The sequence below is a fragment of the Strix aluco genome, chromosome 5 (genome assembly GCF_031877795.1).
Source record: "Strix aluco isolate bStrAlu1 chromosome 5, bStrAlu1.hap1, whole genome shotgun sequence".
Taxonomy (NCBI): Eukaryota; Metazoa; Chordata; class Aves; order Strigiformes; family Strigidae; genus Strix; species Strix aluco.
In genome coordinates, this window is record NC_133935.1 from 85357627 (window position 1) to 85371413 (window position 13787).

General features: G+C 51.3%; 1 protein-coding gene across 1 annotated transcript in view; it reads left to right on the plus strand.

Moving 5' to 3' along the window:
* The first annotated feature begins 10760 nt into the window (after positions 1-10760).
* The window catches only part of MKLN1 (muskelin 1), a 99547-nt gene continuing 96520 nt past the window's right edge, over positions 10761-13787 (plus strand). Inside the window, exon 1 of the mRNA XM_074828071.1 lies at positions 10761-10879. Within this exon, the coding sequence (XP_074684172.1) occupies positions 10788-10879 (92 nt within the window). The 5' untranslated portion in view covers positions 10761-10787. The remainder of the gene's footprint in view (positions 10880-13787) is intronic.

Sequence of the window (13787 nt, forward strand, 5' to 3'; positions counted from 1 at the left end):
AGACCTGTCTCTCTGGTACTTCTTGGTCTGGCATTTTTGCTGTCCTGCCGGAGGAGGCAGGGTTGTTCTGCCTCCCCTGGGCTCATTTTTAGGGCTCTGCAGCAGGCATGGGTGGTGGGTGCTCCCCAGACATCCAGGACAAGCAGGGAGTTGGGAACTGTGAGCAAATCTGCAGCTTTGGGGTACATGTAGGGACATATTTTGTGAGGTTACGGCACGCCCTTGAGCTTCTTCCAGGTTTGCGTGGAGCCAGATTCCCCATCTTTGACAGAAATGACTGGATTCATGGCAAGGGGCTGAAATAAGGGTCTTGGGGAAGATAAAAGGGTGAACTGGAGGGCTCCCATGGGCTCAGAGCCTCACCTTGCAGAAGGGCACAGGCAGCCTTAGGCCCCATTGAGACAAATCCCAGGAACAAAGTGCCCGCATAAAGGCTCTTACCCTGGGGCTTATGCAAAGCAAAGTCCTCTCCCTGCAGTGACCAAGGACCTTGAATTTCCTGTACGTAAGTCTGGACAAACATGAACACATCAGCAGGTAATGCAGGATGACCTGTGCTATGTGTCCAGGCTGGAGAAGGGCAAGGTGCTTCCTGCAGGTGTCCATCCTGTAACACCCAGGACCCGAAGTAATTGGAATCTGCTTGGCTTGTGGCATGCAGCACCACTTCAGGACATGATTTGAATGTTGTCCTGTGTTCCAGTGTAAACCAGCAACGGAAAATCCATGCTGGATGGGGTTAGGCGGGAGCTTGTTTTATTCCAGCATGCATTGGGCTGATACTCTCTGGACCGTGCTTTTCCGGGTGCCCATGTTGAAGGACATGGTGAGTTGGGTCATTCTCCTATCTCTCTTCTCTGGCTTTGGGTAGGGTATCCTCCTCCTCTGGCACATCTGGAGCAGGACTCCTCACTCTCAGCTATGCGGGGAGGACCCTGAGCCCCACAGCCAATCTATGGATGTGGGAGCAGGTTGGGAAAGCAGCACGGATGGCACTCACGCAGCCCACAAACCTCTGAGCTCTGGCTGCCAAGCCCACACAGATGACTGCCCGTAAGCACGAGTCCATCCCAAGCCTTCAGCAGTCACAGGACTGTTGTCTCCCTCCTCTTCCCAGGAAGCAGATTGCAAAACCATGTAACCGCAGAGACTAGCAGTGTCTGAACGGGCTCAGGCACCAGTCCATGCCCATCTGTGGCTCCTGGGAAATTGTCTTCTACAGGGTGGGAGAAGCTGAGCTTGGTGAGAAACAAAGCCTCCTGCTGGGTATACAGCCCTTCTGTCTGCTCAGAAAATGGAAACGCTCTCCTGCAATGGACTGAAAACTTCTGGACCTATAAGAAAAACCAGCCACATCCCATGTATCACCCCAACCTCCCCAAAACAGCCTTTCGGGGAGGGCAGCTCTTAGTGTCGGGCTCTGGACAGTGCAGAGGGGGCTATTGGGGTGGATTTGCTGCTGGGGCAACCTCTGGAAAAAATAATGCAACTTGAGATCCCCTGAATGTCTTGCACTGAGAGAATATGCTTATTCCTTCACATAATATTACTTCTCTCTTTGGTAGAAGGAAAAATCGTCCCTCTTCAGTGTGTTCCCCTTATTTTCCACTTGAGCCTGAGTGCTGAAGAGGGTCTTAAGTGGAGCATCTAGCCGTGGCCCGAAGGGTGATCTTGATGAATAGGTACATCCTTCCCCAAGCCCTGCCCTTCCCAGAACTGCTGCCAGTATTTCCACCTACTTAGTACAAAACCAGGAATAGACACAACAGGAAGCGATTCTCTAGAATGAAGCAGCCTCTCTGAGACTTCAGAGATTGGGCACAACCTCTCCCCGGGGAGCGCTGGGATGGGGCGGTGGGTTTAGCACAGTCTGTCTTACAGTGGGCAACGCACCATGACAGCGCGTCTGCAGATTTTCATTTCATCGGGCATGGCAAGTGAAAGGATGCTCTCCTTTTCCGGAGGTCAGGCATCACTCCTCCTTATGGACCTCTCTGCAAAGATGGGGAATGCAAGTGGTGGAAAGAATCAGTTCCAGGTTATCCGTGGTTTCTTCTCTCCCTACTCCTGGCTGTGGAGATCCTGAGTCAGATGTCTGTGCAGGGCGCAGAGCAGTTGGCAGAAGCTGCTGAGACGGTTTGCGGCTGGCTAACCACCGCCGGGGAAAAGAGAAGGGAGTTGGCATCATCTCCGCGTGGCCTGTGGCTGGACACTCAACAGGAAACAGGGAGAGCCCAGCAACCTCACTGGAAAAGTCATCTTCTGCACGGATCAAAGCATGAGACTGTCTCCAGGACGAGAAAATAAGTAGAGAGCGTGAGAAACAGCGGCTCATTTAAAAAAAGAGGCAGAGGGAGAATGTGCTTCCCTGGCTTGGCTGGAAAGTGAAAGAGCCAGGCTTGCAGAGGTGGAATGGCAGATCACAGCAGCGCTACCAGGAGGGCACTGGGACAGCACTGACTGTTTAATAATTTTCATATACAACAAGAAGAGGTTAAAAATATTTGTTTGCAAAACCAGAGCATAATTAGTAGTGAGTCATGGAAAGCGTTGTTCCAGCTACTGTGAAAACAAGGTGGTGCTGAAGGGTTTGCTGGTCATTTGAAAGAGTCGAGAGCTTCAGCCCAAGATTCCTTCCTTAATTGCACCACTCTTGGCCACTCGCTCTAAATTAAGCAGACAGGAGCACAAGAGAGCTAATGCAGTGCTCTGAAAGGCAAACTATTAACCAAAGTGTCTCTCAGATGTTTAACTTCAAGGAGGCATGATTGAAATCTCATCAATTATGATCAGCGGACATGAGAAGGGCTTGAAGTTCATCCATAACGTAATTTGCAGAATAATAAAAATTAAAGATGTGAAACCTATTTTAGGTTGAGTCTACTTCAGTGCTCAGGGTGAGTTAGATAGGTCTCTGTATTATGCTTCCCGCTGTGCTGCATGCATGCAAAAACGCAGTGCAAGAAAAGTTTCCCTGATCCATTTTTGTTACTCAGAGGATGTTGCTATCTAATATTTACACTACAGTTACAGACATAAGCACTTTCTGTGCAGTCCCAGGCATATTCCCTGCTTTTGTCTTCATTGGCAGTTTTCTCTTTCCAAAACCCACCCAGTTATTCTCACAGCTCTTCTCCTGGATCGCAAACAGCTCTCTGCTGTCCCTGGCATCCTCTTCCTTTAATCACTTTGCACAAGTCCCCTGCCCTCAGCAGACTTGTCAATGGGAACAATGAACTTAGGGGAGACCGTGACATTCCTGATTGAAAAACAAGATTGAGTCCTTCACTTCCCACTGTGCTGCTGACAGCAATACTACTTAGCACTCCTACCCTATGACGCATTACCCAAACATTAGCTAATTATCCTGCCTGACTCCTTAGAAAGTAGGCAATTAAGTATTTAGCTCCATTCTCCAGATGGGGAAACCCAGGCACAAAAAGAGGTTAATAGGGGAAAGGCCAATCCTACTGCGTAGGGTGGAGAGCATCCCGATGTTTGGAGGAGCAGTGTTGAGCATGGGGCTTGTCTCACCCATCTCAGCTGTCTGCGCTAAAGCTGAGCTTCTTCTAGAGTTGGCATAAAGGACCAGCACCTTGGGAGAGTGATTCATCCTCACCCAAGACGTCTCCCAATAAACTGGGCTGAATCATCCTCCAGGAAGAGCACCCAAGGCGTCCATCCACCTTCTCCATACTGCCAAGGGGAAGGGGAGCACCTGGGAAGGTTCGGATGCCTCAAGCAGACGGTGAGAGTTGTCTCCAAACCACAGACAGCAATGTTGCCAGAATCAGTGCTCAAGAGCTCCTAGATCATGGGAAATGTTTCGCTGGTGTCATTTAAACCAACTTTGATGTGCACCTTGGAGCACAGTGGCAGAAAGCAGGCTGCAAGCTCCATCCTCCTTACTATCAGTTTGGTGACCAGTGCTCCATTGTAACCGTGAATTGGGGCTATCTTTGGAGGGAGAAAATGCTGAAATAAACTATTTTTAATGCAGACAGAAAGTGTTCAGCAGAAAGGTCTTTAAAATAAAGCAACAGAAGGAGTCCAAGCCTAATAACAAGAGTTCTAGCTATTGTGACTAAGTACTCCATAAAATGTGTAATTATGGCACTATAGCAACTATTGAATTCCAAGGCACATTTTGCATCTGAAACACAGGGCAGAGCATCCTCTTTGGGTGATTCAGAGAAATAATCACAACACCCAAGCGCGGCGTAGAAAAGGGAGAAGCACCGAACTGCAGCACACCATCAGCAGCGTGCGCCTGGCATGCAGGCGCCGTCCCCGTGGGAGCAGCCCTGCCCAGGATGAGCGCACCTGCCTGGGGGGGGGAAGAGAGGAACAAATATTTTTAGCCCATGGCACAGCTGCGCCCGAGCATCTCGTCGTCTGCTTCCTACGAGCTCTTGCTGAATCGTGGAGCGGAGCCGAGCACGGGGGCGCGGCGCACGGGTGGGCACGGAGACGGTGGCACGGGGGTGACGTCGGAGAGCGCATTTTACCAAAGCATGGAGGGTGGGACTATGATTTGTACCACCGCTCCCATCTCACCCGCTCCTCCTGCCCTCGGGTGCCCCGTTTCAGTTCAGACGGGGCCAAGCACACAAGGGTACCAAGGAGATCTTCTTTCCTTGGCGTGGCTCAGAGCCACTTGCATCCCTTAAAAGGCATCTTCTGACTCAGATACACTCTCCTCCATTGTCTGGGGCATGTTGTTTTGCAGCTGGAGACTGGTGAATGAAGCTGAGTTACTGACCTTGATTCGAAAAAAATGCATGCTTGTGCTTTGTAAAACAAGCCTTTTAAAGCTGGCTTTTATACAAAGAATTATGCCAATGTGAGTATGGAGGCGCTGGTATTTCAGGCCCCTTTCAATCTTCTGGATTGCCAGGGAGCTCTTTCACAGATTTAAGGCTTTAACCAAAGGACGGATGCTGCAAGAGGTGGTGAAGAGGACTCAAGCAGGTATTTAAGTGCGTGGCCTAGGAGCAGATGCTTGGATCAGGGCCTAGATCAGAAGAGGTATGTTATTATGCTGAAGGAGGTATTGTTTTACTGTGTTGTAAGGAGGCACAGATGATCCTTCTCCCTAAGTGGAGGAAAAAATAAAATAACCTGTCTTTGAGGCTTGCTCTCACCCCTTTTTGGTGTGGATATGCACTGCAGCCCTGGAGAAAATGGGTCTCAAACAGCTTTGCCACTTTTTTTTTCCATTGTGTCATCAAAATGAGAGATGATGATGAATGAGGCCAGTTTGGGGGTTTTTTTTTGAATTGTCCTTGGTCCTGCTCCATCCTTGCCCACAGGTTAGAGGTATTTTTCTTTGAAGACGCTATGGGAGGCAGCACCTTTGGCTTGGGAAGATGCTCTTCAGCCGGGGTCCAGCGCAGGCAGGCGGGTTTATCCCCCTTGCATGGCGTACTGAGTTAAAATGAAGCCCTGGTTTTGCAGAGGGAGCTTGGTTAGGTGAGCATGGCCAAAATCTGGTACGACAATACCCCGTCAGGCCAGCGCTCTGCTTCCGCTCAGAAAACAATAGGAGTTTACACAACTGCAGCCCACTTGAGGTTTTCGCCTTACTTCACAGCTAAGCAACGAGACCCCAAATGTTACAGCTCTGCCTAATGTCCTTGGCTCTGTCCTGCTTTGGAAGGAAACATGCTGTGGCCTGTGCTGCCAATGCTATTTCCTCTCGCTTGTCTTTAAAGGTCTCTTTTTCCAACAGCTGATCGGCTCTGCAGCTCCGGGGAGTACGTGAGATCCGGCTGGCCCACGATCTAGCTGGTATGGCCGCGTGCCATGTTGTTGTTTGTATTGCTTTCATTTTTTTGGCGTTACTTGGCTCTTCCACGCAACTTGTTTTCATCCTGAACTATGTGCTCATTACATATCCAAACACCCACGCAGGTTTTGCATGAGGAAACTCGAAACACACGCACAGTAGAGGAGCAAGTTTGTGATGGGGGGGAATGAGATATTTGTCTCGAGGCAGACACAAACAATTGTCAAATCCCCGAGCTGCCCATGGCTGGATTTCAAGCTTACTGACGACAAGCACTTGAACGCCGTGTGCGCATCCTCCTGGCACCTCTTGTGGTCACCTTGTCCTCTCCCAGAAACTCCAGCTACTGTCCAAGACACCCATCCAGGGACCTCCTTGCTCTCTGGCAGGCTGTGCCCTGAACGCCAAAGGGACCCATTTTTGCTGCTAGGAAAGCTCTCAGTTCTCCTCCATGGCACCGTCCTCACCGAGCAGCCAGCCACAGGCAGTACAGATCTATCTGGCCAGTTCAGGTCTGGCAGGCACCAAGTCATGTTGGAGGGTTTCAGCAAGGTCCCAAGCAAGGGCGTCAGAAAAAGGACTGTTCTGCATGGTATTTGCTTCATAAATGCTCTCTTTGGGGTTTTTCTCTAAAGCAGTGTGTGTGAGGTGCTGTTGGAGGTAGCGTCGGTGCCATTGGGCCCCCCAGGTTGCATGGATCTGGTGTTACATTAGCGCAGCAAACACAGCATGGCCCTGGACTAGCAGAGTGGGGTTCAGATACTCATGTTTTCTGAGTCTCTCCCATTTTTATGGCCCCACCAGCATCGCAGTTGAGCTCCGGCAGCCGCCCTGATCGGGATGCAGAGAGCTCAGCTGGAGGCTCCAAGCTGTCCAAATCTGCAGCATGCCGCTCCCCTGCACATCGCGCTCCTCCCCACCGTGCTCGGCCTGCTCAGAGCGTGGAAAAAACCTCTCCCAGCAACTACCGGTAACTGCACAGTGCTGGGCAGTCTGAGCCTGAGAAACTGGGGGACTCGGTTGGCAGCTCAGAATTGCTTTGCTTCCTCACAGCCTTCCCTGCTGCCTATGCTGCAGAAGAATAAAAATTTTCCAGGGCTGTCAGTACTGCGTATTTCATCAGCATTCACTTCACTTTAAGTCCAAAATGTGCTAAAAATAAGCTGTCTCGGCATTCAGGTCTTGATTCAAGTGGTAACAGGATACCGAGCAGAGAAACTCCTGGGGTGGTTTGCACTGTGCAGCGCTGAGCAGGGGGCCGTTGGCTCTCCCTCTTCCTCCTCCTCCTCCTCCTCCCGGCTGCTGCGGGGTTGTTGCCCACTGCTCGTTCATAATCCCCTAAATTTCATATTCAAAGGTCACAGGTTTTACAGCTCCCCTTGGGCTGGTTGTCAGCGAGGCTCCAAATGCTGAGGTAGCGTCTCTTCTTCTGGGGTTGGTAGTGTATTATCAGCGAGATCCTTAGTAAACTATTTCTTTTAATACTCCTGCAGTAACTTTGGGATGGGGATGCCCGCAGGCAGAAGTTTGGACAAGTGAAGTCTGAAATGCCACGGGAAGGCCACTAACTTCAAAAAGCCTCATTAGTGCAGCAGTGGAGGGAGGTGTGGACGTTTGTGCCTCCTGCATGGACTTTACTGGCTGTAGCAGAGCTGTGTGGCTTTGATACCAGTGAAAACGCTGCGAACCCCCCTCCTGGGAAGGGGTCCTGAGATGAAGCGCTTGCTGCTCCCCCTCGCTTTTAAAATGCCCAGTTGATGTTCAGCCTTCAAGGCTGCTGAACGAGTTTTTCATCCGCAGTCAGATTTTACTGCCACATTCTCACTCGCTTTCCTAAAATAAAGGGGAAAAAAAATAAAAAAAAAATCCTTGTGCTAATTTAATCTAGCCAGGCATCTTGCTGTCCTGCCTGATAATATCTCTCCAATCTGTCATTTCCAACAGACAGCTGTTTATTTGTTTGGATTTTTTTTTTTTTTTTTTGCTTGCTCTTGAAATATCTCCTCTGCTTTCTCAAGCAGCCCAGAGCTGCCCCAGGGATGTTCCAAGCTTCCCCCTTGCTTTGGTGGGGGCTTTGGCTGGAAACATCTCCCTTCTCCAGGAAAAACCCTACAACCACCTCAGACAGAGAAACATGTCAAAGAATACGTATCTTACATGCTGGTCCCTAGTAGGTGTTTGGGGTTTCAGAGCCAGCCTCATGGCCAGCAGCCATGCAGTGGGCCAAAGCACTGAAAACCAACCTGGTGCAAATCTGGAGATCCCAACGGGAGCTTCTCTCCAAACTGAGCGTGGCAGAGGGACCAGTGCTGCCGGCGAATTATTCAGCGGGATCAACTGCAAAGGAGGAGATGATTAATATTTTACTATCTGTTCAATATCTTCTTAAGTGATCTAGATGGTAGGATCAAGCGTACCATGATGAAGTTTGCTGACGATACCAAACTGAGTGGGGCAGTGGACACTTCGGAAGGGAGAGCCACCCTGCAGGAAGACCTGGATAGGCTGGAAGAGTGGGACAACAAGAACCTTATGAAGTACAACAAGGACAAGTGTAAGGTTTTGCACCTGGGAAAACATAATCCAGGAGTGCAGCACAGGCTGGGATCTACCTGGCTGGGGAGCAGCTCTGTGGAAAGGGACCTGGGGGACAACAAGCTCAATATGAGCAACCAGTGTGCTGCAGCAGCAAAGAAACCCAATGGGGTGCTGGGCTGCATCAACAACCGCCTCACCAGCAGAGATAAAGAAGTCATCATCCCACTCTACTCAGCGCTTGTCAGGCCACACCTGGAATACTGTGTTCAGTTTTGGTTCCTGCTATACAAAAAAGATGTGGAGAGGCTGGAGAGGGTCTAGAGAAGGGCCACAAAGATGGCCAAGGAACTGGGAAGCCTGCCACGTGAGGAAAGGCTGAGAGAACTGAGTTTGTTCAGCCTTGAGAAGAGAATGCTTAGGGGAGACCTTATCACCATGTTCCAGTATTTAAGGGGTGGCTACAGAGAAGATGGAGACTCCCTTCTCACAAGGAGTCACATGGAAAAGACGAGGGGTAATGGGTACAAGTTACTCCTGGGGACATTCTGATTGGACACAAGAAGAAAAATTTTCACAATGAGAACGATCAGCCACTGGAATAATCTCCCCAGGGAAGTGGTGGATTCTCCCACACCGGACACTTTTAAGATTCATCTGGACAGGGTGCTGGGCCACCTTGTCTAGACCGTACTTTTGCTAAGAAAGGTTCGACCAGATGATCCTTGAGGTCCCTTCCAACCTGGTATTCTATGACCCTATGATTAAACACAAGTTATTTCCTAAAATCCACAGTAAAATAAAAATTATTAAATACAACAGCGTGCAAGATGTGGGAAACCACTTGGGTTCCTTCCCACAGCCCAGGCCGCCAGGTTGCCTCTCCATGAAGCACATAGACGAGCTGTTGTATGGACTGAAAAAATGACCCCAGGAAAAAACCCTGATTAATTCTGGCACCCAGCACCCAATTTGCAATTGCTTTCAAACAGGGTTGTCGGTCAAACACTAAATCTGGGCACCACACAATCATCCGCATTTTCATTTTACTTGTTATTTACTTTTATTTATCTATTTACTGTTATTTATGATGACTTTAATAGTTTTAACTCCTTCTTGGGAAAAAAACCAAACCAGCCAGCATTTAAAAATTCTTGGGAAGTGTAAGAATACGTGGTCAAATATTCAGCTGATAAAATGGAGCAAGGGAGGATAACTGTGCTACCCATGGCAGGGATTGGTGCAGGAGCCAGCATGGGATCAAACCCCACTGAGTCTTCTTAGATCCCTTTCCCAAGCACCCACCCATGGCCGCTGTGGGGTCAGGAAAGGAGACGTCCCCTTAGGCAATCAAAACCCCACTCCAGTCCCATAGGGCATCTCCCTGAGCCCCACAACCCACCTCAGTCCCATGGGCATCCCCCTAAGCACCACAGGGCATTCTCCTGAGCCCCACAGCCCCATGCAGCCCCACGGGGCAACCCCCTGAGCCTCACCTCAGTCCACCTCAGCTCCACCAGTCATCCCTCTGCGTCCCACGGCCCAGTGCAGCCCAGTGGGTTATCCCTGTGAGCCCCACAGTAACCAACACAGGGCATCCCCCTGAGCCTCACCTCAGCCCCACGGGGCAACCCCCTGGGCCCCACAGCCCACCTCAGCCTCACAGAGCATCCCCCTGAGCCTCACCTCAGTCCCACAGGGCACCTCTCTGAGCCCCACAGCCCACCTCAGCCCCACGGGGCATCCCCCTGAGACTCACCTCAGCCCAAACGGGTCATCCCCCTGAGCCTCACAGCCCACCCCAGCCCCACGGGACATGTCCTTGAGCCCCACAGCCCATCTCAGCTCCACGGGGCTACTCCCTGAGTCTCACAGACCACCTCAGCCCCACAGGGCATCCCCCTGAGCCCCACAGCCCACCTCAGCCCCACAGGCCATCCCCCTGAGCCCCACGGATCATCCCCCTGAGCCTCACCTTAGCCCCACAGATCATCCCCCCGAGCCCCACCTCAGCCCCACAGATCATCCCCCTGAGCCCCACAGCCCACCTCAGCCCCACAGGGCATCCCCCTGAGCCTCACAGCCCACCTCAGCCCCACAGGCCATCCCCCTGAGCCCCACGGATCATCCCCCTGAGCCTCACCTTAGCCCCACAGATCATCCCCCCGAGCCCCACCTCAGCCCCACAGATCATCCCCCTGAGCCCCACAGCCCACCTCAGCCCCACAGGGCACCCCCTGAGCCCCACAGCCCAACGCAGCCCCATGGCACACCCCAGCCCCCCGGGTGTCACACCCCACTGTGGCCCCACGACCCGTTGTCCCGCCCAGGCCCTACCTCAGCCCATGACTCCCCCGCGCCCCCCAGGCCCCGCCGTCCCCCCTCCCGCGCGGCCCCTTTAAGAGCGCGGCCCCGCCCCCCCGCGGTCGCTGCCGGGGCCGCGGCTGCCGCTGCTGACAACAAGATGGCGGCGGCGGGGCCGGCGGGCCCCGAGAGCCGGGTGCTGGGCTACACCCTGCACCGCTGGAGCAGCTTCTCCTCCACCTACTTGCCCGAGTGAGTCTTGGCCTCGGCTCTGGCCGCGGCCTCGGCGCTAGGCCGCTCCGCGCCGCGGCGGGCTGCCGGGCCTGCGCCGGGCCTGCTCCGTGGCCTGCGCGGGGAGGCCGCGACGGCGGCGGCTGCTCTGGGGGGGGGGCGCGGGCCCGGCCACCGCCGGCGGGAGGGAGCTGGGGCGGCCTGGGCTGGCCTGAGCGCCGGGTTGGTGAGCGGAGGGTCGGCTGCGGGGGGGTATGTGTGTGTGTGTGTGTGTGTGGGGGAGAGGTTGGTCAGCAGGGTTTGGGGGGGGCTGTGTGGGGGAAGAAGTGATCGGTAAGGTTTGGGGGGGCTGTGTGTGGAGGAAGGGCCTGGTCAGCAGGGTTTGGGGGGGCTGTGTGTGGGAGGGATGGTCAGCAGGGTTTGGGGGGACTGAGTGGGGGAAGCAGTGATCAGCAAGGTTTTGGGGGGCTGTGTGTGGAGGAAGGGCCTGGTCAGCAGGGTTTGGGGGTCTGTGTGGGGGAGGGATGGTCAGCAGGGTTTGGGGGGGCTGTGGGTGGAGGAAGGGCTGGTCAGCAGATTTCGGGGCTTCAGTGGGGGAGGGGGTGCTCAGCAGGGCTGGGAGGGTGTGTGTGGGGGATTGAGCACCAGCATTGGGGAGGATGTGTGTGTGCTTGGTGGTTGTTGAACAGATTTAGGGGGATCTTTGGGGTAGAGGGTCTGGGTGGCAGGTTTGGGGGGTGGGGAAGTGGGGAGGGTCTGGCTGCCAGGTTGGGGTCAGGTAGGAGGCGGGGGGGTTGAGCACCGGGCTTGAGGAGGAAGGGCAGTGTGCATGGGGGGGGTGATCAGCAGGTACGAGCAAGGGGAGGGGGGCACGTAAGGAGGAGCAGTTGGCCCCAGATGTGGGGGAAAAACAGGCACTGTGTGTGAGAGAGGCTGGTCACCAGGTTAAGTGGGGAGAAGGGTAAGTAAACCTTTATCCCTCCTGCCCTGCAGGTTTGGGTATGTCAGGTGCCTGTGAGCAGTGTGGTTTTTGGCAGCTGGGCTTCCTCTCCTGGCCTTGACCTCTGAAACACTGGGCCACTGTCACCTGCTCTGTGTGGTGTTGGGGGAAGGGGGTCACCTGCTGCCCTCTTCTCGTAGGGATTTGGGGTTTGGCAAAAGGAGAGTGGAGCTGTGTTTTACAGTCATCAGTTTGCGCTGCCATGCTAAGGTGAAGCCATCCTGAACTTGGCTGTGTGGCAGTCCAGCTATGGCCTGTTAAATTCCTCTTTCATAGTAAAATTTGGAGTGACTAATGTGGTCTGGGTGTGCTGTTTTTGATACACCTTTTCAATAAGTCAGCATCACTGTTGGTCGGGAGGACCATTAGGATTACAGTGCTTGGACACCTTAGTCATTGCAGGCTGTAGAGTCTTGTCTAATCATTGATTGTGCTGAATTTAATAACCTTTGATTGAAATATCTTTGTCACCCACTATCAACAAACGACAGGGATGCCTTATTTGTTAATTATTAATGTCATGAATTATCTCCACTTTCCAAAAGGAAGTGAACCTTTAAAAAAAAGTTTTTCTGACTAAACTCCTAGTCGTATCTTTCTGTATATTTGCTTTGTTAAATGTTAAAAAGAATTGGATTCTTTTATAACTGGTAATCTTTGGTGATTATTAAGTAATCCCTTTACTGTTAAAAAGACTTGACTTTAAGGTGTTTCTTTCAGGCCTGTGATCATGCTTGTAGTTAGTTCTACCAGCATTTCTGCCTTTCAACATCGTCTTAAAGTGTTGGTCCCTGAATAGAAGGGTGATGGTCCATTATTGATCTCACTGGTGCAATATAAAAAGATAATACCGTCTTTCTCCTTGATACTCTTTTTCAAGGCTCCTGTTAGGCCTTTTTGTTACAGACTCGTGTCAGGAATTAATGTTCACGTGGTATCTGCAGTGCTGCCCAAAGTCCTTAATGTCATTGGCTTCTGTGATACAATTCCCTTTCCTACAGCAGGGCTGGTGTTTTACAAAAACATGACCTTGCATTCGGCTGTTTTTTAAGATACTGTTTAAGTGGGCTTATAATCAGTAAAGACAATTTTAACGGCTTTTAAAGCGGTATTCAATAATCCCAGTGATGGGGTTATTCTCTGGCATGCTGACCTTGCTCTGAGGGATGCTGGTCCTAACGCTTGTGTGCTGTCTTCTATGAAAGTTTTGGTTTTTATTTGCTGTCTGCTAACTTTTGATTCCTTTGTTATGGGAGAGAGAGATTAAATGAGATCTTAAAAGCAAAGGGGAGGCTTTGACCTGCCATTTAAGATCAGATTCTCAAAAGGAGAAGCATATGGGAGGGTGGTTTTTTGGGCATGAAGTGAAGATGGAAAACTTTAAAATTGCTGGGACAGCAACGTAACATACTGTGGGATGAACACGCAGATAGAACTAGAAGTTGTCTTAGTATTTAATATGTGGAACAGAATGATGGTCTTCTGGAAGGATACTGGGAATTCTGGTTATACTGTTGTTTAAACAAGTTTGCTACGGTAACTAGGAAGAAACTACTTTAACCTTGAAGTTGAGGGATGCTGCCATAGTGTGTGTAGGAATACACTACTTATTTAATAACGTTGCTTGTCGTGGGGAGCTGCGGTATTGCAAGCAAAGTGCTTGTGGAAGAGGAACAGAGTAGATTGCGCGTGTTCTTGGTCAGCTAAATATAATTTAAACACACTGCTTAAGTAGTTGTATGGTTTTAAATCTAAAACAAAGCTATGAAATATAAAACTTTCATCACTGCTGTCCAGGGAAGAAATGAAATGTCTAGTAACTTACATTGCTTATGTGATGCTGAACTGATACCGAAACTTTTCGGAACACTGAAATCACCTGATAATTGCTCTTTTTAATTTAAAAAACCCAAACAACAAGTGTTTTTC